Below are 24,569 nucleotides of genomic sequence, written 5' to 3' on the forward strand. Positions count from 1 at the left end.
AAAATAACGACTTCAAAACTAACTTACGTGTCCTGAGGCTAAAGCCTGTTATTGCCTGTGGAGAAAGGCCGCTGTTAGACCTTGCTGCGCAGGAGGCCCCCTGTGGGGTGCTCAGGGGTACTGCACTCTGACGAGTTCTTGGCTTTGTCCTTGTTGTTGTTGGGCTCGTTGTCTTTGATGATGTCATACTGACGGCAGAAGAGAGCTATCACACCTGAGAGAGGACAGAGAGGGAGAGAGAGTTCGAATTAGACACTGAGATGGACAGAACAGGAGAGAGGGGCAGTGACAGATGAGAAACGTCAGGGGGAGGAAGGAGATAATAGAAAAGCTGATGATGGATCACTCTATGTTTGTGACCGAAAACATTACAAACCAATTATAAATGAACTCAGGAAGTGTGATGAGCTCCTCTGTTTTTTTTCTTAGTTGTGCCACAACTGTCATGTTTGATGATTTATTCTCTGGTCTTTCCGCTGGCTTGATGGGGACTACACTGAGATTGGAAAGCCCCTGAGGTCCAATTAGACCAAAAGAAACTCCCACTCAACGTGCTTTCCCTTTCTCTCCCTCTCACACACACACTGAGTGAGGACTTTTTCCCATTGGACTTCAGCCACTTTGTACACCATTCAGCAGGGAATCATTCAAACAAGCCACACTTGCAGCAGGAAAACATATCCACGGATAGATCAGAGTGTGGGGAGGCGTATCTAATCAATCTCAGGACACTGATCAGCAATGCAAAGCCTGTTTTGATATCGTTAACTCCTTAATTAAACACAGCAAGGCTTTAAAGCCGCTAAGTTAATGAGATATCTTATTTGTATGTATGCTAAACGTTCCGTTAGAAGAGGAATATTCTGTGGACGAGGATGAGAAAACTAACTTGAATGGAATTTCCCCTTACCACGCAACTTATATGAGATGAATCTTTAAGCTTTAAAAACAGTTTAAATTCTTGGTATCTTGGTATCATAAATTCCCCAACATTTCTGTGAGATTCTTATCCATGTTGATATTACTGCATCTAACAGTTTTCGATTTTTCAGAGAAATCCATGCTGCGCATCTCATGTTCTACCAAACTTCAGAGGGGTTTAATTAAGATTCAAATTCAATAAACCGAATGTCATGTTTTTTATACCAGTTAGGATAACTGCAGCTTTGTCACATGGTGTTAGGAGATGGGTAAACTGTGGCCAAGAAGGGATGCAGATAATCAGCAATAAGTATTTATTTAAGTATTAACAGGCCTAAGATGTGCTTAAAACCTGTCCAACATTATTACACCACATACACCAGTCTGAGACAAGGCAGGTTGGGTCCAAGAATTCATGCTGTTATCAATAAAAGTTGACCCCAGCACCGGGTTTGTCTTAGCAGAGTAACTAATGTGTATCAGACCAGGCTATGCTTTTCCATTCTACAACAGTACAGCCTGTAACCTTTGCATCCTCAGCCTTCTGGTTCTTGACTGACAGAAGAGAAACCACTATTGTACACAGTGGTTATCGGAGCTACAGTAGCCTTTTTGTCAACTCAAGCCAGTCTGTTCCTGTTCTGTCGACTTTTCTGTTCAACAAGTGTGATAAAGTGCGCTCCACACCTTAGTAAGATGAGAATCACACTTTATGAGTAGTGAGGGTGAGTGCTCAGAGACAGGGCAAGAAGCAGAACAGGCAGGAAGGTTATGCTTTTTATCCGTCACTATTTATTTACACACCCTCTTATTTATATATAATTATACTTTAAAAAACAGTGCAAGCATCCCATTCACAGCTGCAATTTTTTCCTCAATTACAGGTTCTATTTTTCATTATTTTCTACAAGAATGGACTCCCCCAGGTAGGTAAAAGCTGTAAGTTACCAGAAGTAACTATTTTGTCACTTTAGGGTGAGTATGACTGGACACGGATAGCATGGACACAAGTACCACTAGAATGTATTTTGATGGTAATGAATAGGGGCATACCCTGCTTAATTACATCAAGGCATTTGTATTTTCAAAATAGACTATATATCAAATTCTGTATTGCTGGCCTTTACCTGAAAAAAATCTTACCTGCCCACATGATCAGGACCACCACTATAATGATGAGCTCTCCAGCCCTCAGCTGTGCTGCTTGGCCAACTTCCTTCATTGTCACCTCATCTGATAGAAGACACAGACACTTTTTAAAAGGATAATTCAGTGAACACTCCAGTTTGCTCTAGTCAATATTTTGTTGCTAGGGAAAAATGACAAAAGCAAAAACGGCACCTGCAACCATCTTAAAGCCTGACTTAGATTATTTTTTTCAAAGATATCAAATCTAAGCATGTCATATATCATTCCTGAAAACACAAAAACAAGTCTTTTACTTGATGCAGTTTGAGGTCAGCATATGATGATTTAAGCTGGGGTGGGCTATATGTTGATATTTTTTAAAGGATGTCAAAATAAATTAGACTTTGCTACAATCTGTCACTTAAAAATAGAAAGTTTGGTCCTCATTATCTACATTGATTGGACGCGTCTTAATCTATAAGGGAAGTGTTTATGGTGGCACAATTAAGGAAAAGCAGATATGAGCAGTAGCTTCTCTGTATTGCCGTTTGATCATGAAGACGACTAGTGGAGAACTTCAGAGCCTTGATCAGTTTCTGAGTTTCAGAGGTTCTCTTTAGGGCAGGCTTTTTTCAGTTCCTGCCTTGAAAGAGATGTCTCGCCTCGCCAGGAGAAAAGACCGGGTCTTCTTCTTGGCAGTAGATCTAAAGTGCCTGGTGGTAATTAAGATAATTTGTGAGTTTCCTATTTGTGTTCACTGATTAGCCTTAGACAAGCCCTGGAGACTAGGCACTCTGCAGTGGCCTTCTGGATTGATGGAGCAGCAGTGTCTCGTAACGAATGAAAGAAGTTCCACTTGTCTCTTTTCTGCTCTCTGTCGCTTGGATAAAAACGTCGATACCCTTCAGGTAAAACTGAAATGTTATCAGTTATTTCAGGCTTCTGAGCAGTGAAAGTCTGGGCATTTTTCAGCTCACCATCAATGTCAATACATGTCATGAGTCCAGTAAGAAAAACAACATGAAGCCACCCCGAAGCGCTGGGAAGGGGAGGCGTATGGAGGAAAAGATTAACTGTCCGTGTTCATTAGCCACCCTCGAGCCATGTGAAATGAAGTGAAGTGTAATACTGCTTGGTTGATTAATTGGAGAGTATCGTTAGTGCTAATGGCTGATTATGAAACTGTGTTTTTAGTAAATGCTCCTGTTATCTGCCTGTCACAGTTGACACGTGCCATCAGCTCAGTGACCCAGCTGTAAAGCAGCTCTGGCGCCTTTTCTGGTGCATTCTGATGGCAGCAATAGAGACTAAATCAGTGTAGTAGGTATTTGATTTTGTCCAGGAGAATTCAGTGGCTCATAAATATATGCATTTTTTGCATACAGACAGACATTAGCATGTGTCAATAGTAATGATTGCAATTAGTAGCCTTGTAAAATTCAATGCAGCTAAAGTACACATTCAATATACACTGCCACACATGCCACACACCTGTCCTATCAGATGTTATGGGACAGGAATTGGCAAAGTGTCCCATTACTTTTGCCATGTCCCATTAAAAGCAGAAATTATTCTTCGGAAATCTAATGTGTCATCTGCGAGGGAGGGAGTAAATACGAGGTAACCGCATGGCCTCCATCTATATGATTGGGCAAGTAGGTGTAAATGCACGTGTTGAAAGCTGTGCACTTCAGTCCAGCACAGTTTTGCACAGATATGTTTTCTAGTTACAGCTGAATTTTTTTAATCACAGAAAAATGCTCTTATTTACCTTTTAAAAAGCCATTTAAATGCCTAATTACATTACATTACATTACATTACATTTCATTTGGCAGACGCTTTTGTCCAAAGCGACTTACAATAATGAAGTACAAAAGTAATAGGAATTTAGATAACCCATTTTTAGATAGGGCTTAAAGGAGGTCGAAGGGAAATAAAGGGATAGAGAAGTGAAGGAGGGGAAGAAGGAAATGGGGTTAGAAGTAGTTAGTGTGTTAGAGGTGTTAGGAGAGTAAGTGCTCTTTGAAGAGCTCTGTCTTCAGGAGTTTATTAAAGATAGCGAGAGATTCTCCTGATCTGGTAGTGGAAGGTAGTAGTTTGTTCCACCATTGGGGAACTCTGTATGAGAACAGTCTGGATTGCTTTGTGTGAGTGTTTGGCAAAGCGAGGCGACGTTCATTGGAGGAGCGCAGCGGCCGGGAGGTAGCGTAAGCCTTCAGGAGTGAGTGCAGGTAGGAAGGAGCCTGTTCTGTCATCACCTTGTAGGCGATTGTAAGAGTTTTGAATTTGATGCGAGCATCAACTGGTAGCCAGTGGAGCTCAATGAGCAGCGGGGTGACATGTGCCCGTTTTGGTTGGTTGAAGACCAGACGTGCTGCTGCATTCTGGATCATTTGGAGTGGTTTTACTACGCAGGCCGGGAGGCCAGTTATCAGGGCATTGCAGTAGTCGAGGCGTGAGATGACGACTGCTTGTACCAGGAGTTGGGTGGCCTGTTGCGACAGAAACTGTCTAATTTTCCTGATGTTATAAAGCGTGAAGCGGCAGGATCGAGCAACCGAGGCCACATGGTGCGTGAAGGAGAGCTGGTCATCAACCATAACACCCAGGTTCCTAGCAACCTTTGTCGGTGAGAGAGAGAGAGAGAGTCGATGCTTATAGAGAAGTTTTGTTGAAAAGATGGTTTTGCTGGTATGACCAGAAGTTCAGTCTTTGAGAGATTTAATTGAAGGTGATGCTCCTTCATCCAAGAGGATATGTCAGAGAGACATATGATATCCGTGCAGAGATTGCGTTATCTTCAGGTGAGAATGACAGGTATAGCTGGGTGTCATCAGCAAAGCAATGGTAGGAAAAGCCATGTGAGTGGATAACCTGACCAAGAGAGGCAGTGTATATTGAGAAGAGAAGGGGACCCAGTACCGAACCCTGGGGAACCCCAGTGGATAGGGAGTGGGCTGAGGACAGCTGTCCTTGCCACGACACCTTGAACGAGCGCCCAGTGAGGTATGATCTAAACCATGACAGCACATTGTCTGAGATCCCCATGTTTGAAGCACTGAATAACTGGGCTAACCGGTCCTGACATTTAGCTTAAAACCTTGGCGTTGCAGTAAGCGGTCAGGCATGATTCACACTGTGCAGGGGCTGAGGTGACATGGAGAGTGATGGAAGACTGCTACGGTGAGATAGAAAGGCTCAAGAAAAGCTTTGCTGGAGGCCCCTTTTTAACTCCAGACGTCTGTAAAGGGCAGATAACTGTTGTTTTGCTTTCCTGTTTTGAGTGCTCGGTGCTGATTCAGCTCTTGATCGGTCTGGACGTGAGACATAGGTTGGGGCGGGGCTGGTAACATCATGGACCCCACAGTGTTTAATATCGCAATGTATATCGTTGAAAAAAAGATTTGCAATGTTAATTTTTTCCAGTATTGTGTAGCCCTACTATAAACTATGCCTTGCTGAAACAAAACTAAACAAAAGCATGTTTGTTTTTTTATACCTTTAGGGTGTTCTCCTAAAGGCTAAAGGCTTTCCTATTGTTTGTGAGAGATTGTCACGCTAGAAAGTTCTTGGAAAATAATGTTTGGTCATTTCTCCACGTCCATTCCATCTCTCAGAAATGGATGTGGGAGTCACGAGAAATGTTGGCGGCTATGGCCAAGCATTTACAGACGTCTGGAGTTAAAAAGGGGCCTCCAGCAAAGCTTTTCTTGAGCCTTTCTATCTCACCGTAGCAGTCTTCCATCACTCTCCATGTCACCTCAGCCCCTGCACAGTGTGAATCATGCCTGACCGCTTACTGCAAGGCCAAGGTTTTAAGCTAAATGTCAGCACCGGTTAGCCCAGTTATTCAGTGCTGGGAACCCGTGCGGATAATAAAATGGCTGCCTTGCTAGAGCAAATAACCCCAGAAAAAAAGTTGATCTGAGTAAGTGGGTCACTAAATGGATTATAAAATATAAAATTGGTCATATTGTGGGGTTCTTAAGATAAGACATGCTCTCTTGGAGTTATGTGGCGAAATACACAAACAGGCAATTCTATATTTAATTACAGTGTATATTTAGAATGGTTGTATAACAGCCTCCCCACTGTGTTTATCCCCTCATGCAGCCAAAATTCAATGAGAAAGATCAGTCTGAAAAACATTTTTCAGCACTTTTTCAATAAGTTGGCAATAACCTAATGCATTTGGTCAATATCTCTACTAATAAACAGGCTCTGGAGGGGGAGGTTATATATTTAGCTCTATATTTAGTCTAAATGTCAGATATTGAAGCATTTACACTGACTTACCAGGGCTTTTGGAGGCGAGTTTCTCTGATTCTTTTGGAGTGCGGAAGAGGACCGGGTCACTGGGCGGGCTGGTGCCACTCATGCTGATGGACTGCACATGGACAATGTACTCTGTATCTGCCTCCAAATCCCATAATGCACAGGATCGAGTGGTGGTATTCACCTCCTGAATGAAGCGCATCATGCGCACATCTTTCTTCTAGAACAAACCAAACACATAGACAGAAATATAAGGGACTCAAACCCACACATCACATATACCTGCCTGTATCTAAGCTAATATTCTCATTAGTATAATGCAAATGTGAATACATCTAACAAAAAAGTGAAAAAAGCAGGACCGAAGACTGTGAAAGATATCTCCCTAAATGCACCAACAAATCAACAAAATAATACTGTTTAAATGCTACTATTCTATTCAAAAGCAGTGTGATTATTATACAGATGGGATAAAATATTGATATTGCGATATACAGCTCTGGAACAAATTTAGAGACCACTTCAGTTTCTGAATCAGTTTCTCTGATTTTGCAATTTAAGTAAAATAAATAAATAAATATTGTTATTTAGAGCATTTGTTTGCAGAAAATGAGAAATGGCTGAAATAACAAAGTTTTATGAGTTCAGAAATCAACATTTGGTGGAATAACCCTGGTTTATAATCACAGTTTTCATGCATCTTGACATGTTCTCCTCCACCAGTCTTACACACTGCTTTTGGATAACTTTATGCCCCTCCTGGTGCAAAAAATTAAGCAGTTCAGTTCTGTTTCATGCATGTTTAGAAGGGAATGAACATAGGATCAGTAATCAAGATTCCACAGCAGAAGCACCATTAATATCCCTATTCTCTCAACATTTGCACAGATATCAAACAAGATATTATTTACCATGAGGCTGTAATAAAATAAACCACATTCATACTAGAATTTTTTCACTATATACTCTACCTTTCAAAAGTTTTAGCATTTAAGCCATTTTTTGCCATTTAAGCACATCAGATCTTGTAAAACTGAAAAAAGGAAACTTGTTAACAAATGAAAGCTGGTCTGTAGTAATGGAAATAAACAAAAGTTTGGAAAAGAAGCAAACAATGCAAATTTACAAAGCCTTTGTCTGTAGTAAAGCAATATTGGAACAGATTGTGTTACTGCACTCTCTACTGCAGCATTTACACACTTACACATGAAATTAAGTGAAGTTAAATCAATGAAATTCAGAGACTGTAGAACAGTGAACCAGTGTCACCTAAACATTCTGCTCTTCCTGAATACAATAAATACATAATGACCTTCCACCTATCTGCCAATACCAATACGATTCTGATATTTGTGTGCGTCCCTGCAAATAATAACCTGCACACTGTGGCTCAGGGCAAACATCCTGTATGGGTATATTTTACTTCCAGCGAAACAACATCATTCATCTTTATAGATGTTAGATATGACAGCAGCAAAATAAGTGCAGAAGTGTACAGAAGCATTTTAACTGGAACCAAACAAATGCATCAAAACATCAACAGGATAATGACCCAAAAGACATAACAACCTAAGAGCTTTTATACCATAAAAAAGTTGGATTTCTTGCATTGGTAAAGTCAATCAGTCAACCTGTGAGCCATTGAGCAATATTTTATTTATTGAAGACGAGTCAGACGGGGAGTCAAAAACCCTCCACAAAAAACAGAAACATTTACAAACAAAAATCCTGTTCTTCAATCAGTTTTGAGGTAAATAACCCCAAACTAAAGCTGACATTCTGCACTCATGTTTGATATAAGACCTAGATTATATGTTTTCACCACATCTTGCAGAACAAAGAACACTAAAAAAGCCAGCATTTTACACAAAGAGTTGTTGTGTGTGTATACGTAGTGTTTGGTGTGGGATTTGGGTGACAGGCAGTAATAACAATAATTCCAGTGCTTATTACTGGTCCATGCAGACAATCAGTCAATCTCCCTGAGTCACTGCTGCACACGCACACCTACACACACAAATTAATGTGTGCCCAGGCCAACAAAAAAGTGCTATATCACATCAAAATTATTGCAGCATTACAGCATTACTGTACAACTACATATTAGTTATTGACTAATGTATCAATTATCTACCAATACTATGATCCTGAAGATTTATCTGGACCTGTGAACATGTCTTTTTTTTGTTTTCTCATTTTTATCCCATTTTCTCCCAATGTACATGGCCAATTACCCAACCCACAATCATTAGGACTCCCCCCATCACTAGTGATGCTCCAAAACCAGGAAGGTGAAGACTAGCAAAATGCCTCCTCTAAAACATGTACAGCATTTCTGAGTAGCCAGCACACTCGGAGGAAAGCGCATCGACTCGGTGCCGATACATCAGCTCACAGACACTTTGAGCTGAGTAGGGCTGAATTATAAAAAAAAATTCGCTGAATAAAAAGTTCGCTGTTGACTAATCGACAATTAGTAGCACTAAACAAATTATTGGGGACAAAAACACGGTCTGTGTCTCAAAAAGCACCCAATCACAACAGATTTCACATTTTCTCATTAAATATAAGCACCTTCCACATTCAAAAGGCAATGTTCTAAACATCTGACATGCATTTAAATCCCACGTTTAGCTGTTTCTATCGTTTTGAATCAAAAGTGAAAGCTAGAAACAGAAGCAAAACCCACAGCAAGCAGAAAGAGAGGGCATGGCAGAAATAACTGTGACTGATTGATTAACCAGAAAAATAATCGTGAGATTAATCGACTTCTAAAATAATCATAAGTTGCAGACCTAGTGCTTAGCGACAAATAACCCTTTGGAATGATGTGGGGATAGAGAGCCATCTACCCACCCAGAGAGAGTGAGGCCAATTGTGCTCTCTCAGGGCTCCGGTAGCCGATGGCAAGCTACATGAACAGGATTCGAACTGGCGATCTCCTGATCTTAGTGGCAGCCCCTGCCTGTGAACATGCTTAATGTTCCATTTCACTTTCAAATGTGTTTGAACTGTCAGTACCTGCTGTGTTATGGCAAATCCGATGACTGGGTCCCCCTCCAGTATGTCCCATGTGACCACAGCCGCGTTGCCCTCCAATGTCTTGATGGTCACATTGAGCGGGGCAGACAAACTGTCTGAAGATAAAAGTCAAAAAAGAGAGTTAAAGGGTGTTCGGAGGGCGGCATCTTTTAGCAGTACTGACTCACAGCACAGACATCACATCTAAAAACATCCCTGCCCGTGTGTGTGTGTGGTAAAGATCATATGCTGCTTTTTACACAAATCTTCCCTCTCTCTTGGTTCTAACACCAAACAGAACCATGTGTTTTAAGTTCCAGCTCGCAGAAGCCCACTGATGCTGAACATGTTCTGAGGTTGCTCTCAATCGATACTTCCATTACATTTTACTTTTATTTACTCATGTGGGAGCTTCCACACTGTTATCTGGACTAGCCACAATGCCTTTAATGGTCGAAAAACAAAACAAGCGGCTGGGCACAGCTCACAGCACATGCTGCCGCCCGCCTTTTGCCGCTGTGTTTTGTCCTCATGAATTAAATGAGCAGCAGAGAAAAAGGCCTCAGATGGTATGACTGTGTTGTCATTTGTCAGAATAGTAAAGTGGTGATGCATAAATCACCACAGTTAATACCTAGTCATCCCTAATGTTGCTTGACAGCAGAGGAGGATACTAACTGCCTTGCACCATCTATCAAAATATCACACACTCACTGCCCTTAATTATGGAAAATATTTAAAAGGAAAGTTAATCTTGTTTAACATTTAAACACATCACACACTTACTTATTGTTAGGGATGAACTGATGCCACCTTTAACATAAAGATACTGATGCCAGATATTCAAGTATCTAACAATACTGCGCATCGATACCAACACCACCTTTGACATAACTACTCAACAGGTGCCTGTAAATCCTGACATTTATAGCATTCCATTTTCATAGGATTTATTTTAGAAAAAGCAGTTTTATGATGATTATGCATGTCAGTAACCGCTTCATGGTAATGGTGCTCTCTACTGCCCATACAGTACCAATACCATATACAAGTACCAGTGACAGCACTGATCAGTATTGATTAGGGGTGTGACGAGACACTAATATCACGAGACGAAACACGATACTGGGTTCACGAGAACAAGATGAGGCGAGATTTAAAAATAAGATTTTAAAGAAAACGTCAAACATGAAAAATGGCTTGAAAACTAGAGTTTTATTTGACAAAATCATCTAACGCAAACTTAACAGACTAGTTTCTCTCACACATTGATTTTATAAGAAATAGAAATAAGAATAAAAAATAAAATTAAACTTATATAGTGCAAACAATAAGTGCAAACCACAACCAGCCATATTAAGCCTAGGGTTTTTTTCTCCTAAATCTCTTGGAATTTAACTATGCATAACCATAACCAGTCAGATTAAGACTATGGTTTGTGTGTTTTTTCTCCTAAATCTCCTGTAATTTGATTATGAATAACCATAACCAGTCATATTAAGACTATGCTTGAAGTGCAAACAGAGACAGATTTTTTTTAAATACAGTACAGAGGGATTAGAACTGCCTATGAAATATGTACAGTATTTACATATGGTTTGTGTCTTGTTGGTCACTCTGTTACCGTTTATTGTTTCCACTGGAGCCAAAATGCAGCCAGACATACAATTTAAAAATAGCAGAAGTAGAATTTTCCTCTTCTGCTGAGAGCTGCTCTCACTGCTCAGCCATCATACTCTATCGCTATCGCTACTGGGTTACCAGATCCCTCTTAAAAAGTCCACACTTAACTGTTTTTTTTGCCCCACGAGACAGGTTTAAGCCTGACGAGAAATATTGTCCGTTTTAATCTCGCGAGATCTCACGATACTTACTGCTAACTTACTAATTCAAATAAAAATTCCCCCGCTCTTATGGAACTTACTAATTCATTACCAATTTACCAATTCATATAATGTGAATTAAGTCAGAGACGATGTAAATGGTGCATATGGAAATATCAGAAAGAATGCGCCTAAAAATTATAGTCACTGTTACTGAAACATTTTCTATTGTAACATATACTGATATATACTGTGTAGCCATAAATGTAATTTAAAGAACAGACACTGGATGTGACAAACAATAATGCGGATTTCTTGTCTTTCAAGGATCTTACAGAGAGCAAACACTGATAAGGTCAAAAATATGTGCTGTCATTCTTAATTTAGTATGATCGCTGTCTACTTCAGGATGCAAGTACATGCACGGTACAGTTTTCTGATGAGACTGGCATTTCTAATCAAGTTATATGATTTATTTATGGATTTGCTTAGAAACTGGTGCATTTGGAAAACTTCCAAAACACAGCCAACACTGACTCCTCCTTTATGAGAAAAGAGTGACACATGATCAGATAGGACATGTTGAGGATGTCCTAGGAAGAATGTCAGGAAGGGCATCCCTTTAGGTGTTGCCCTGAGGTGTCCTTGACCTTATGAGGCAGAGTGACTATGACAGTATCTATACCACATACAGTGTTTTTTATTTGTGTTTAATCTGAAGATGTATGGTGTCATATTGGGGTTAGTGATGTAACATATCCCCCTGTGCTTGCAGGTGTTCCATTTACACTGGTTCCAGTAGCCATAAATAGGAGACAACAGTTTAGCTTTAATGCAGGTGATCCACAGTGCAGGACAGATTTACACACAGCCTCAGGCACAAATAACGAGGGAGGTAAAGCTTAAAAGTCTGAGTCATCACTGGTATGTTCTCTATTTCCACAAGGACACCTGGATACAGTAAGGTGTCACTGTGGACCTGAGGATTCTGGAGCAGATTGACTGTGGATTTAATGGGAACAGCAACACAATGTATGATGGTACTCCAGTATTAGACTTCATGAACTTTTAAATACAGGTAATCTATACTCTCACATTATTCAGTTTTGTTCAAGATATTGACTCTACTGTTTCTACTTATTTGCTAAATGTTTCTATTTATTTGAGTTCAGGGTTGGGCTGGGTATCGTTTTAAGATTTTCAATACCGTTATCTATACAATACAAAAAATTTGGTACCAATAATCTCATCTCTCAAAAGTGAAGCCAACTCAGGTCGGGCGCCCCCTGCTCTTCGGTTGCAGAAAGCTGTGTAACCCCACCCATTCCCATAGGTTTTAATGGCAAAACAGACAACTTTCAATCATGTTTTTTTTCCAATATACTGTAATTCTACCTCCTTTATTTAAATGCAACAGCCAGTGTAACCTCTGCTTATATTGTAATGTTTTTATATCCCCAAAGAATTTGTTTTAAAACGTTATTCAGCTCGATTCAAAAAGGTGTGGTTATTGTAAAAGGGCTGGTTATGGGCGGGACCAGCCTGTGACCTCGAGGCAGCCCTCAGAGGAGGGTTTATTTAAATGAGTAGGCTGTCTCTCCACAGTCTTTCTCCCTCCTCTGGTCTCTACTGCGCAGACTCGGGTATCAGGATCACCAACATGGCGGAAGATTTTGGCTTCATTTTCATTAAATAAATGGTAACGGAGACACGGTGTCCATCTTTTTTACAGTCTCTGGCTGGAACAAACAGTGAGCATGTTTGTAGCGCTTTATTAAAAACAAATATCATTGCATGTGTTTAAACTATATTTTTTTTTTCCCCTACGCATACTGCTTTATGCATTTCAGTTGTAGGAGTTATTTTTAAAAAATATCAGCATGACATTGACAATATAAAAAAAAAAGATTTTAGTGGTGTCAATCGCTTAAAAATAATTTATAATCATGATTCTTTTTATTTTTTATGCTGCTAGTTCCCTGTATTTTTGAGAGGGGGCAGTAACAATAGTGTAGTGTGGTTTAGGTCAGGCAGACTGTATTATAATATCTCAGGAGAGAGAATGAAAAGACAGCGTGAGTGAGAGAGAGGGAGAAACAGAGCGAGTGAGAAAATTTTGACACCCAGCCCTAGTCCAGGGAGTTGACAAGCTGTATGTGTGCATTTACACATCTGTGTCAGCAGTGGGAGCAACTTATAAAACTAGATGATTAAATTCATTAGAAAGGAGAGACATTTGGACATATAGTGTAGCGTGTTGATTACACTCATTGGCTCATACAATTACTACAAAGGGTACCTTACATAATGTATTTCTACAGCTGCTTTACCCAGAATGTGATTATTTCTTTTGGAAAGGAACATAACGGCACAAATCTACTGCTGCACTTGACATCTGTCATATGGTGCTAAAACCAAGCAATGAATACAATTCTGTTGATGTTTCCTGTTCAGTCGTTATTCTATCAAGAGTAAAATGATGTCCCAGTGCATTCAATTAGTTTAACTGGATCTCATTGCCTAGTAATAACTCGTCTCACTGGACTTGCATGAGTGATCTATATTCCCACGACTCACAAATCGTGCCTAAGCAAAGTGCATTGGTCTGTCCTCAGAGACAAATGTGTTCTGAAACTATTGATTAGCTCTTAGGCTTTCCACTTGACCCAAAGCTCTGTAACCCTTCAGCATATTTCACTCGCTCACTCCAGCATCCAAGTGCATGTAGTCAACAGGAGTGATGTGTAGTCCAGTTCATACCTTTTCTTTTAATCTTACATTACTCTTATGGCAAATCGTTATATACCGCTATTCCTATGATAAGTTTTGATCCATTCAGGCAAGAAATGAGATATAGAAGATAAATGAACATTACAAAAGAATTACAAAAATTGTAATGCACCAAAATGTAAGATTTAGCTTGAAAATGAAACTATACAAAACAAATATTTCACAGAAGGCCTAAAAGTGAATAGGGTTTTTCACATATTTTCATTTATTTTGCCTCTCTAGCACTTAGAATTAAACAGCCTATATGTATTTTCTGCTTGCTTTAAAAAGAAAAGGCCATTACAAATCTATATTTTTAACATTCCAGCTTGCATACCAAAAAAGCATAATACAGTGTTATAAATATAAAATATAAAATCACAATAAAAAATGCAGCAAAATACATAAAATTGAAATGAGGGATGCAGACATAAGCAGGCCTCCAAGTGATGCTAACAAACCCTCGGCTGGGCTGAAGCACAATGCTAACTGTTTTTCTAAGCTGGATTACTTGCTGACCTAAAATCCCTGTGTGAGAGGAGTCTTTGCATTGCCCTGTGGCTATAAGGAGCCCTCTTATCTTTTTGCCTCTGTTTTGCATCTTGAAATCCGGAAAAGTGTCAAGACTGCTGAAAGAAATTCTAAAATAGTAATTATGACCTAACCATAGCCTAAAATAAATGTGTCATTTTTGTGGTATAAATGACCTGGTTCTATACTCTTTACTCCCTAAAAACTAGTTTTGCTTGTATCTTCAATTGAGGACAAAGAAAACCTCTATCACCATTTCGGTCAGACACAGGTGGAATTTTACTGTGGCCTCGAAGCTGTGAGCACACATTCCCCCAAGGAGAGGCCAGCCTTTGCTTTGGCACATGGGCACCAGGGATGTTTAATGTCCCTGCACAAGAACCCAACAGTGGAAAGTTTAGTGAATCCAAGAATTGAACTCACAACCTTGTCATCAATAACATGGTGCTCTAACCATTAAGCCACCACTGCTACCGCAATGTTACTATATTCAGTTATTACATTACATTACATTACATTACATTTGGCAGACGCTTTTGTCCAAAGCGACTTACAATAGTTGAGTACAATGTAAAATAAGTTTAAAGGTAAAACATCTTTGGATAGGGATAAAAGGAGGACAAAGGGGAATAATAGGATAGAGGAGTGAAGGAGAGGAAGAAGGAAATGAGGATAGAAGTAGTTAGTGTGTTAGAGGTGTTTAAGAGAGTAAGTGCTCTTTGAAGAGCTCTGTCTTCAGGAGTTTCTTAAAGATAGCGAGAGATTCTCCTGATCTGGTAGTGGAAGGTATTTTGTCCACCATTGGGGAACTCTGTATGAGAACAGTCTGGATTGCTTTGTGTGTTATATCTCGTGTTGTCCTATTAACCTGCTTTACTGTACTGTTACTGCAGTTCCACTGTATTGTCACTTCTGGCTTCTGGCCTTAATCTGCTGGTAAAGTGGTGAGATCATGAGTTCTTTTACGAGGCTGTACCACCTCACAGGGTGTTCACTTTCACACACAGGCCCACACACAATGTTACATTAAAGCTCTGCAAGGTTTTTAATCACAGTTGTGATCTCCTGTGCTGCTCTATCTGCTGTAGGTTTATCAGTTTCAGCATGAGTATGAGGTGTGTGAAAAATGTAGGACATAGGCATGGCCAGTTCTCTTTCTCACCACCTGCGCCTGCTGCAGTGATTTACTCCACCAGGGTTGAGGATGCTGGCATGGATTGGCTGCCTCATCAGCCCTTGGCCATGCCAGGCCTCGTAAATAAGCAGGGTCTCAACATCTATCTCTGCCTTAGGCGGGCTAAAGGGAATATTTACAGTGACAAATTTCAGAGATCCTCCACGGTCTAAAATTTAACATACAGCCACATATCCAGGGCTTCTGACTAAGCAACTCTGAGGATCACTGCAAGCCCACTGTGAATGCAGCTTTTTCAGAATTAGATTTCTGAAAGCAAACACAGATGCAGAGAAGAGGTATTTCCTAACTGTGTGATTTCCTATTGTTCTTGTGTCAACATCTGATTGCAAACAGCTTTTCAGAATTCTTTTGAACAATCAAGCCTGAGCGAATCTGTTAAAAGGGTGAAGAGTGAAGAGGGTAGAGCGCAGGCCTGTCTGATGAGCGAGTATGCAGCTGTGACTGTATCTTCAACCAAGGCTCACACTGATTCACTTACATAACAGCACTTTTATACTTGTTAAGCTCCTTTAATTGGACACTGTTTGGGTAACTTGAAAGAGTAGGAAATGAGGAAGGCGGATAGACTATCTACAGATTTGTGGAAGTTTGGAGAGCATACTGTAGATGCAGCCTTTATTCAAGGTTTTGTATGCTGTGGACCGTGAAGCACACACAGCACATACGGAGAGAAATACAAATGCAATGGCTTGGAAATCAGTCTATCTTGGCAAGTCTGCTTAAAATTTGGTAATAAACCAGTTAATTGAAAGGACAAATTTGGCCTAGCCCTCACTTACAAAGTGAATAGAAATATAATTACTCTCAAACTGAGCTGGCAGTAAAAGGAATTGGCTTCATAGAGATGGAATTTGCAGACATTGTCTCAAAGTTATGGATCAGATAACACTGATGTCAATTATTTCAACACACTGAATGGCCATAAATGACAAATAGGAAATTAATATAGCAAATAAATATGGATGTTTCTGTTCTATATAACTATATGTACTAGGGATGCAAATTATCGATTAATTCGTTAATCATTAGTTGATTGATCTTATCGATCGACTTTCGATTAATTGATAAGCGGCGTTTTTACCTGAATTTTAGTGTTTCAATAGGGCCTTTAAAAATACCAGCTAAATAGTTAAAACACTGAGCTCAAAAAGTATATATTATATTATGATAATTATATTGTATTATATTATATTATATATTCCTCAAGTAATTATGCATTAGGAAAAGAAAGCAGACTTTTTATGGTATAAGAAAATACATTCTTTAATTAAAAAAAAGAAATAAATTAAGGACTGGCTCAGTTTTTGCGTTTTTGTACCATTAGACATATTAAAAAAAAAAAAAAAAGAATAGAAGAAATTAAATAGAGAGCCAAACAGATTATTATTGAGCCTATAGATTATGAAGAAACTGCATCTAGGCTATTAATTAGGAAATCCTCAACAATCCTCAATGCAATGAGATCCTGAAACCCTGTACCGTCAACTGTCTAGATTGGCATCAAATCTCTCTTGATCATGCTGCATATCCTCTCTGTAATGTCCTCCGCCCTTCTCTCATCACACGCTCGCGCTCTCAGTGAAACTGTGACGGCGTTCAAATGATAACTGAGTGAGCTAGTGGAACTTTTGTATTTCAATACCGCATTACACAGAGAACATTTGACTTCTTTGCCTAAATTAACACTGTTGAAATGGTCCCACACCGCACTTATTTTCGCCCGCTTCATTTTGTTTTCAACCCTGGTCTCTCGCGAGTCGTGTTCACCTCTCGTTCTCACGCTCTGTTCAAGTTACTACAGTAGCGCCCTCTAGCGATTAATCGCGAGTAATACATTTTGTTCGAGCAACCTCTTGATCGACAATTAATCTAAAGTCGATTAATCATTTGCATCCCTAATATGTACACTGTAACACACATTTGCCAATACTCATAAAACAATCTAGTATATAACCATTTAATCATGTAGAAATTATGACTGAACCTACATTTCTGAAGAGTTGTAAATACAATTAAATAAACAAAATGCATTATATAGTTTAAATGCTATAGTATGATAAATAATCCAACAGAAATGAGTTAGAAATTATTAATTGTATTAAAAGTAAGTGGTTTTAGGAAAAACTTGAAATAAAAAAAATATAGCTAAAAATATATAATTTATAAAACAAATACGCTAAAGGCATGTTCTGAACTAGCAATATACCTGCTTAAATCTAAAAACTCTCCATTCTGCAGTTTTTTTTTTTTTTTTTGCTTTTTATCATTACGTTAATTGGACAGTTAGTTGATCTTTACATTCATATATTCTGTCACACTTTAGCCTTTGTATGCCTTGTGTTTTTGTTCTTTTTTTGTCATAACTCTCCTGCTTTGCAGTTCCTTTGTTTTCCTTGTCATGTGCACCTTAGCACATGGCTCTGTTTTGTTTCTGTCTTGTCTCCTCCATTGTCTCCACTTTAGCCCCACCCAGTCATTAGTGTTCCCACTTGTCTAGTTTGTTATCCTGTCGCCTTGTTTCCTTCTTCAGGTGTTCCCAGTCTCCCAGTTTGTATATATACATGTTTCCTTGTTTTCATCATTCTTTTTGTGTTTGACCGTCTTGTTCTATTTATGTTTAATTGCTGGTTTTGTTTTTGTTTTTAACACAGTCTTGTGTTAGAATCAGCCAAATTTCTAGTTTGTTTTCTTTAATGTGTTTTTTTTGTTTGCTTATTTTGCTTCTTTGTTTGTTAGTATTTGAGTGTCCTTTGTTTGTTTTTTTAGTCTTTGTGTTGTTTGTTTCTTTGTCTCAGTTTTTGTTCTTTGTTTATTTTTGAAATGTCATTAAGTTAAGCAGTTTGCATTTGCATCCTGCCTCTGGAATGTTACATATTCCCCTTTTTAGCTTCCAGTGGGCATGTGTTATGTCATGGGACACAATACTAGTTCATACCCAATTACTTTGGGCATGTCAGCCTATACTGGTGTTTTGCATTTTGTGGAAAAGGCAATTAAAACATGCTTAAAGTGTATTTATGGAAATCGGTGAGGTCCTTGGTAATTTCTTCCTCCAGTCTCATTTCTCAAGTCACAGTCAGTGTCAGCGGCACTCAAGGCTGAATACAAGCCGTAGGCTGAGCGGATTAGCCCTCTGAACTCCAAGCTCCAGCCTTTGAGCCAAAGTGCAACCCTGTCTCTTTGAGTCTGACAGGCCATTGGTGCCATTGTGGAGTTTAACATCATCTGAATCCTGTCTATGTGTACTTGTTTACAGCTATACTTGCACTAGCCAGAGCAAACCTATGCTGGTGAGACAAATAGACAGGTGTATTCATTTTATAGTATACTATTTGTAACATATAATAGCGCATTAAAATATAGCTAATGCAGTATTTGTTATTGAATTTCCTTCTCTGCTTTATTATATATATTTTTTGCCACACGCAAAAAGGGCTGGCTATGTGTCGTCATTCTGTGCGCAATTCACACATCACAGGAGCATGCAAATCTTCGCAAAACAATATCAGCCTCATGAAATATTCATGATGTCCTTCCATAACTTTTATGAAGCAACTGTCACTGTCAAACGAAACAGCCATTTAGTGAGTGAGGCAGAAGAGCCTAGCGATTCACACCTCTATCTTTCATCACACACACTCATCACAACGAGCAGATAAAGTGGAGCATGAAACCTTGGTGGCTATTCAGCGTTTTAGCACATTTGCTGCATGTTGGCATCACCTGCTGTCTTTGTTGTGGCTCTGTAGTAAACTGGCGGTCTGTAAACTGGGTTATTCCCTCAATTAGGAGTGAATGCGCTGCCCGTTTGTTCTCGCGCTGTGGATCAGTGCTGTTCTCTGCTGCATTGCCTGATTAGAGATGATATGGTTAAAGCCTTTGTTGATGGAGCCTCTCCTGTTCACATGAAAGGGAAAACTAGATGCTGCGTGTACCATCTGATAGGTTATGCTGTTCAAAAGGTTACACTGAAAACGTATTGTGTTAGATTATTCACTGCCTATTTATATAAAATAAATCTTCCATTGCTTTCTGGATTCTCTCTGTTTATAAGCCAATTTTCTATTTTAAAGATAGAAACGGTTGGCTGCATTTCAGCTCCAGTAAACAAATTCCTTCTTGAGATCATATACAATAGTATGTCACATCTTCCTCCATTTGCAGTTTCTTTGTTTACAATTTCCTGTGATGGGAGGGGGTGGGGAGCAAATTACATGGAAATCCAACCTGTTTATGGCTTATTTACAGATTTGTTTATTAAAGGATTGTCATTACTGATTTGTATTTTGAACATGTAATCCTATTATGCAGCCTGGATTCCGTACCTCTTCAACTGTGCTTATTTGCTCCTCATTTCATAAAGGTACATGCATGCAAGCGCAGAGTGAATCTCCTTGAATGCATGTGGATAATGGAGCGTGGGTGGTTAGGATCAGACCTGCTGAGTTAGTCTGCAATGAATATTACAGGTTAGCAGACCCACGGGCCTACTGCGCTGCTGATCAAAACAACTGAGCAAAACATTATTAGGGCTGTAATGTACTGTATACACAAAGGAGTGCTTTTCTTTGGCCTTGTAGTGGAAACAGATCACTCTGTTCTTCTTCCACAATGGGTGCTGAAGGGTCCTTTTCTCTTATTTTACATAGTGGACATTACCAGTACTATAGCACAGCTGATGGGAAAACTGGCATCTTATACACTTTTTGTTAACTGACCACCTTGTTATATGATGTTTAATAAAGTTCATGCTACTAATTGATTGATGCTAAAAGAAAAATAAATACACATTTTAAGACATATATATTTAAGGCAGTTTATATTTGAAGTAGGGATAGAAAATATTTGAAGAAAATATTTAGAAAATTGTTTCAGTGCACCAATATTGCAGGACGTATAAATGCCACATGAGGCAAATAAAACAAGAGCTGGCCAATATGACAAAGAAATAAAAATAAAAAGTAATATCTCGATATGCTTTTGGGGCTAATATATTCATAATAATACAATCAAATGAATTCCTTAATTCCTTTCCTTATTTAATACCATGTTTCACAGCATACTATTATTCTCTGTTGTGTCATCCCATGCACATACATTTTTTTTAAGATTGTAACCACATATAGATGATAACTTGCATAGCAGGTGCGATATTGTGATATGGTCATTTTTCATATCTTCGTATAAAAATAATAAACTATATATCTATGGTGTAAATTTATGTTATAATGCTTATCTTGTAACATGACATTTAAATTTAAAGTCATGCTACAAAAAAAAAAAATACGGTTATTCATATCTACTTGAGGCTGATAATATCGACCCAGTGTCATTTAGCTAGCTATATAACTCTAATCGTTGAAACTGATCAAGATTCTGATTAAGATCATTGCAATTTGGAGTCAAAATATTTTTGTCCCAATATTGTGCAGCCCTAATCTGAGTCTAACCCAGTCCATTTAATGAATGAATGACCCTGATGAACTGACTGATGGATGAGAAATACCGAATGAAGCACTTCTATCCAAAGCATGCTTTCAAAACCTGTAGTTTAATTGAAAGCTGCTGTGATGATTGTGTGTATGAAGCAGTTCACCTTAGACACACATTTAAGCTTAAGAATGGCATGGAAAATGCTCATTGGTCAGTGTGGCGTTAAACAGTTTAATTTTCTGACTGTATCAAGCTAAATTCGAAAATAGAAAATGGGTTATAAAACTTCTTTTTTTTTTTCATTCAGTAGAGTGGAGAAGAAATGGGGTTTCATCCAATTTTTTCAATTATATAGTTTTTCATTTCAGCCTTTGGCAAACAAAATTTCAAGAAAAATGAAATGGTGATGACCCTCATCATTAGGTAAGACCCCATTTGCACCCAATTATAGTAGAAACTTTGATTTTTTTTTCTTATTGCTTGCTGGCCTACAATAATGACAACCATTTTAACTAACCTACCTGGTTCATAATGAGCAGATAAATGAGCTACAAGATTAAAGAACAAAAACGCAAGGTTAAGGCCCAGGTTTTGCCATTTTTTCATCTTTATTACGTTAGCTACGTAGCTATAGGACTTATAACTATAATTGCGCAAAGTTAGCTGACTAAACAGCTAACTAGCTACTGTTGCTCCATGCATGTAGTGTTATCTGTAGCCATGTAACGTTATCTATCTATGTGAGGAACAGGTTGTCCATGTCTTCTGCCCCTGCCCTCAGTGAACATGTCCCACACACAGTGTCTCTGCCTTTGCCTTATAATGCGTTCTCTCACAACAGGGAGACAGATATTGGCTTCAGTTTTTTTTTGTTTTTTACCTCAGGGCACCAGAATCACAGACATTTCCTCAGACACGTCGTTTAAAGGCTTCTAAAGCTGCCTGCCACGCTAAACTTACCGGCATCAGCCGAGGACACGGAGATGCAGCCCAAAAACAGCAGCAGCGTAGCAGCAGCGAAGCTTTTTCCTCCCATCCTTCAGAAGAGTCTTTCCATTCTCGGACGACGTTGAATCCCATTTACTCGCAAGAGGGCCGTCGCTCGGCTAAAGCTAAGCCTGGGCCGCTTTTCTGTTGAGCATTAGCCACGGCTCGTCGTCTTTGCCGCGTTTTTCGTCTCATGAGCGAACGGCGAAGAGCAAAACTCCCTCACACACACTCGGAAAGGCGCCATCAGAGCACTATTCAGCGGTGTCTACCTGAGACACGGCGTTAATTTTCCTTTTCCACCCATATTCCGCTAAAGCCCGCCCCGCTCGATACGTGATTGGCCTTCTGGTTTGGGCTTCTACCATACAGTTGGACATTAGTTCCCACTCGCATGCGAACAGCCAATCAGCGGGCTTTATATCAGTGCGGGTGGGGAAAAAAACGTTCAGCTCGTGCGCATGGCCGTTAAGGGCGCTTTTTAAACACCAACGGTTTTTCAGAGTGACGGTGAGTCCAGAATACCAACACAATATATAGAAACGAGCGGAGAAAGAGCTCTGTTAGTATTAAAACGTTAAATAAACACCGCTGCACTGAGCTACTCCAGAATAAACAAGCTATAGTTTACTCTTTACTGCAGAAGAAGAAGGCTTGCTGCTGTCGTCAGACTTCTCAATCTACATTCCGGTCCAGTCTCTCTCTCTCTCTCTCTCTCTCTCTCTCTCTCTCTCTCTCTCTCTCTCTCTCTCTCTCTCTCTCACACACACACACGCTCTCTCTACACACCTTTTGTATTACGAACACATGCCCCAGTGACTGTTGCATACAAAATCAACATAGGCCAAATTCTCCAAATTTTACAGTACCTGTAAAATAATTGTTTTATTATTATTAAAAACAAAAAACGATGCTATGAACCCTCTATTGTATAAATTATATTTTTTAGGGAGACTCAAAATATCACACTACTATTTGTTAGATTTTTTTTCTTTGGAAACTTTTTTAATTAAAAAAAAAAATGGACCGCCTTTAGCTTTGATTGCGTCACGCATTCGCTGTGTCATTGTTTCAATAAAAAATGCAAAAAAAAAAAAAAAACAAACAGAAGCAAACCTGAACTTTTCTTGACTTTCATACATAACTGTAAACGTGGTAAAATCGTGTACTACAAAATCTGCTTCTTTAAAAAAAAAAGGTTCCTGAGTTCTCTACATTTTGCCTCAAAATACCCTGCATCACTAAAATTGCATCAAAATTGCAACCCACATATGTTCCAATTCACAAACAACTTGTCTAGTCCCACAAATAAGAGGGTTTAAAGCCCCCAGCATTAAGCTGTAGAGCAATGTCAATGGAGTTGTTGAATGTAATCAAATCCTCACAGCAATGACTTCCTTCCCTGGTCAGTAGACAGTTCAAATGTAGCTATGAAAGTATTAAAAAATAAATGCAAAATTAATGTTTCTGCAAAAGCAAACCAAAAAAAAAAAAATCACAAATGAAATGGAGGGAGGAAGGACTTGCAAGTTGGTGGGCGAAAATGCATACAGGACTCCAGGAAGAGTCCCTCAGGCCATTACCTGTTGTCAGGGGAACCATCTCTGACAAGTACAGTCCACAGCCCACTCGAATATGTTCAGCAGGTGCTCCAGCATCATTCCTCCACCGGAGAACACACGTAGTCAAGGAAGCGGAAGACAGCCCAGTCACTAGGGACTCCCTCATACACACATACACACATCCATACATACATCAGTGCATACATTTATGTCACACACGAACATACAGCTGCAGCCAACCCCACGTAATGCTTTCACATGCTCTCCTCCATTTCTACCTGCATACTATAGGCATTTTAGCACATTTCTCTGCTTCCATAAAAAAATAACAATAAATAAAAGAAATCAGGACAGCAGATGCATTACTGCCTTTGGTGAGGTCAGGCTGTGGCAAGCAGATCAGTGTTTGTGTGTGTGTGTGTGGAGAGAGTTTGGAAATTGGTGTGAAGGTGAATCCGTGCCTTCCTGCTGTTGTGGATGGTCCGTAGAGACGATTCCACATCCTCGTTTCGTGAACTCTTACCAGTCAGTGGCCTGCTGCTCTAGTGAAAATAACTCACCCCTGGGAAAAAGTAAACAGACACAGTCAATACTGCGGTGTGTGTGTGTGGGTGTGTGTGAACCAGTCTAGGTGTTTCAGCATCTAAGCATGTAAGGCCTTATAGCTACAAGTTACATATTGAGTGAATTCTAAACCCATATGGATTTTTCTTCTAAACCCTAAGTTCCATATAACCAGAGTAAAAAAAAAAGGTTATAATTTCCATCCAGTAAGCAGGGGCTCCTTACTGAGGGTGCCACCAATGTTTATTTTTTTTTTCTGCACAGTGCCACTCATTTAAAATCATTGGATGGCTAAACTCTTTTGGAGGAGAATGTTAACTGCTAGTTCTGAAAGTGAGGAGAAACTGTTCTCTCAG

At 39.3% G+C, this 24,569-nt stretch overlaps 1 protein-coding gene across 3 annotated transcripts in view; it reads right to left on the bottom strand.

The window, feature by feature from the left end:
• The window catches only part of fndc5b (fibronectin type III domain containing 5b), a 31,148-nt gene extending 8,685 nt beyond the window's left edge, over nucleotides 1-22,463 (bottom strand). For 2 of the 3 annotated variants that reach the window (XR_454777.4, XM_007249409.4), the window contains exons 1-5: nucleotides 22,061-22,458; nucleotides 9,347-9,462; nucleotides 6,347-6,545; nucleotides 2,065-2,154; nucleotides 28-214 (exon numbers count right to left, since the gene is read on the bottom strand). Coding sequence is in view for 2 of the 3 variants with exons in the window: in XM_007249409.4 (XP_007249471.3) it covers nucleotides 75-214; nucleotides 2,065-2,154; nucleotides 6,347-6,545; nucleotides 9,347-9,462; nucleotides 22,061-22,136 (621 nt within the window). In the remaining variant the exon portion in view is untranslated. Of the gene's footprint in view, nucleotides 1-27; nucleotides 215-2,064; nucleotides 2,155-6,346; nucleotides 6,546-9,346; nucleotides 9,463-22,060 lie in introns of all 3 variants that reach the window. The other variant, XM_015605834.3, reaches the window with a different exon arrangement.
• Nucleotides 22,464-24,569: the final 2,106 nt, after the last annotated feature.

The sequence above is a fragment of the Astyanax mexicanus genome, chromosome 3 (genome assembly GCF_023375975.1).
Source record: "Astyanax mexicanus isolate ESR-SI-001 chromosome 3, AstMex3_surface, whole genome shotgun sequence".
In the NCBI taxonomy this organism is placed as follows: domain Eukaryota; kingdom Metazoa; phylum Chordata; class Actinopteri; order Characiformes; family Acestrorhamphidae; genus Astyanax; species Astyanax mexicanus.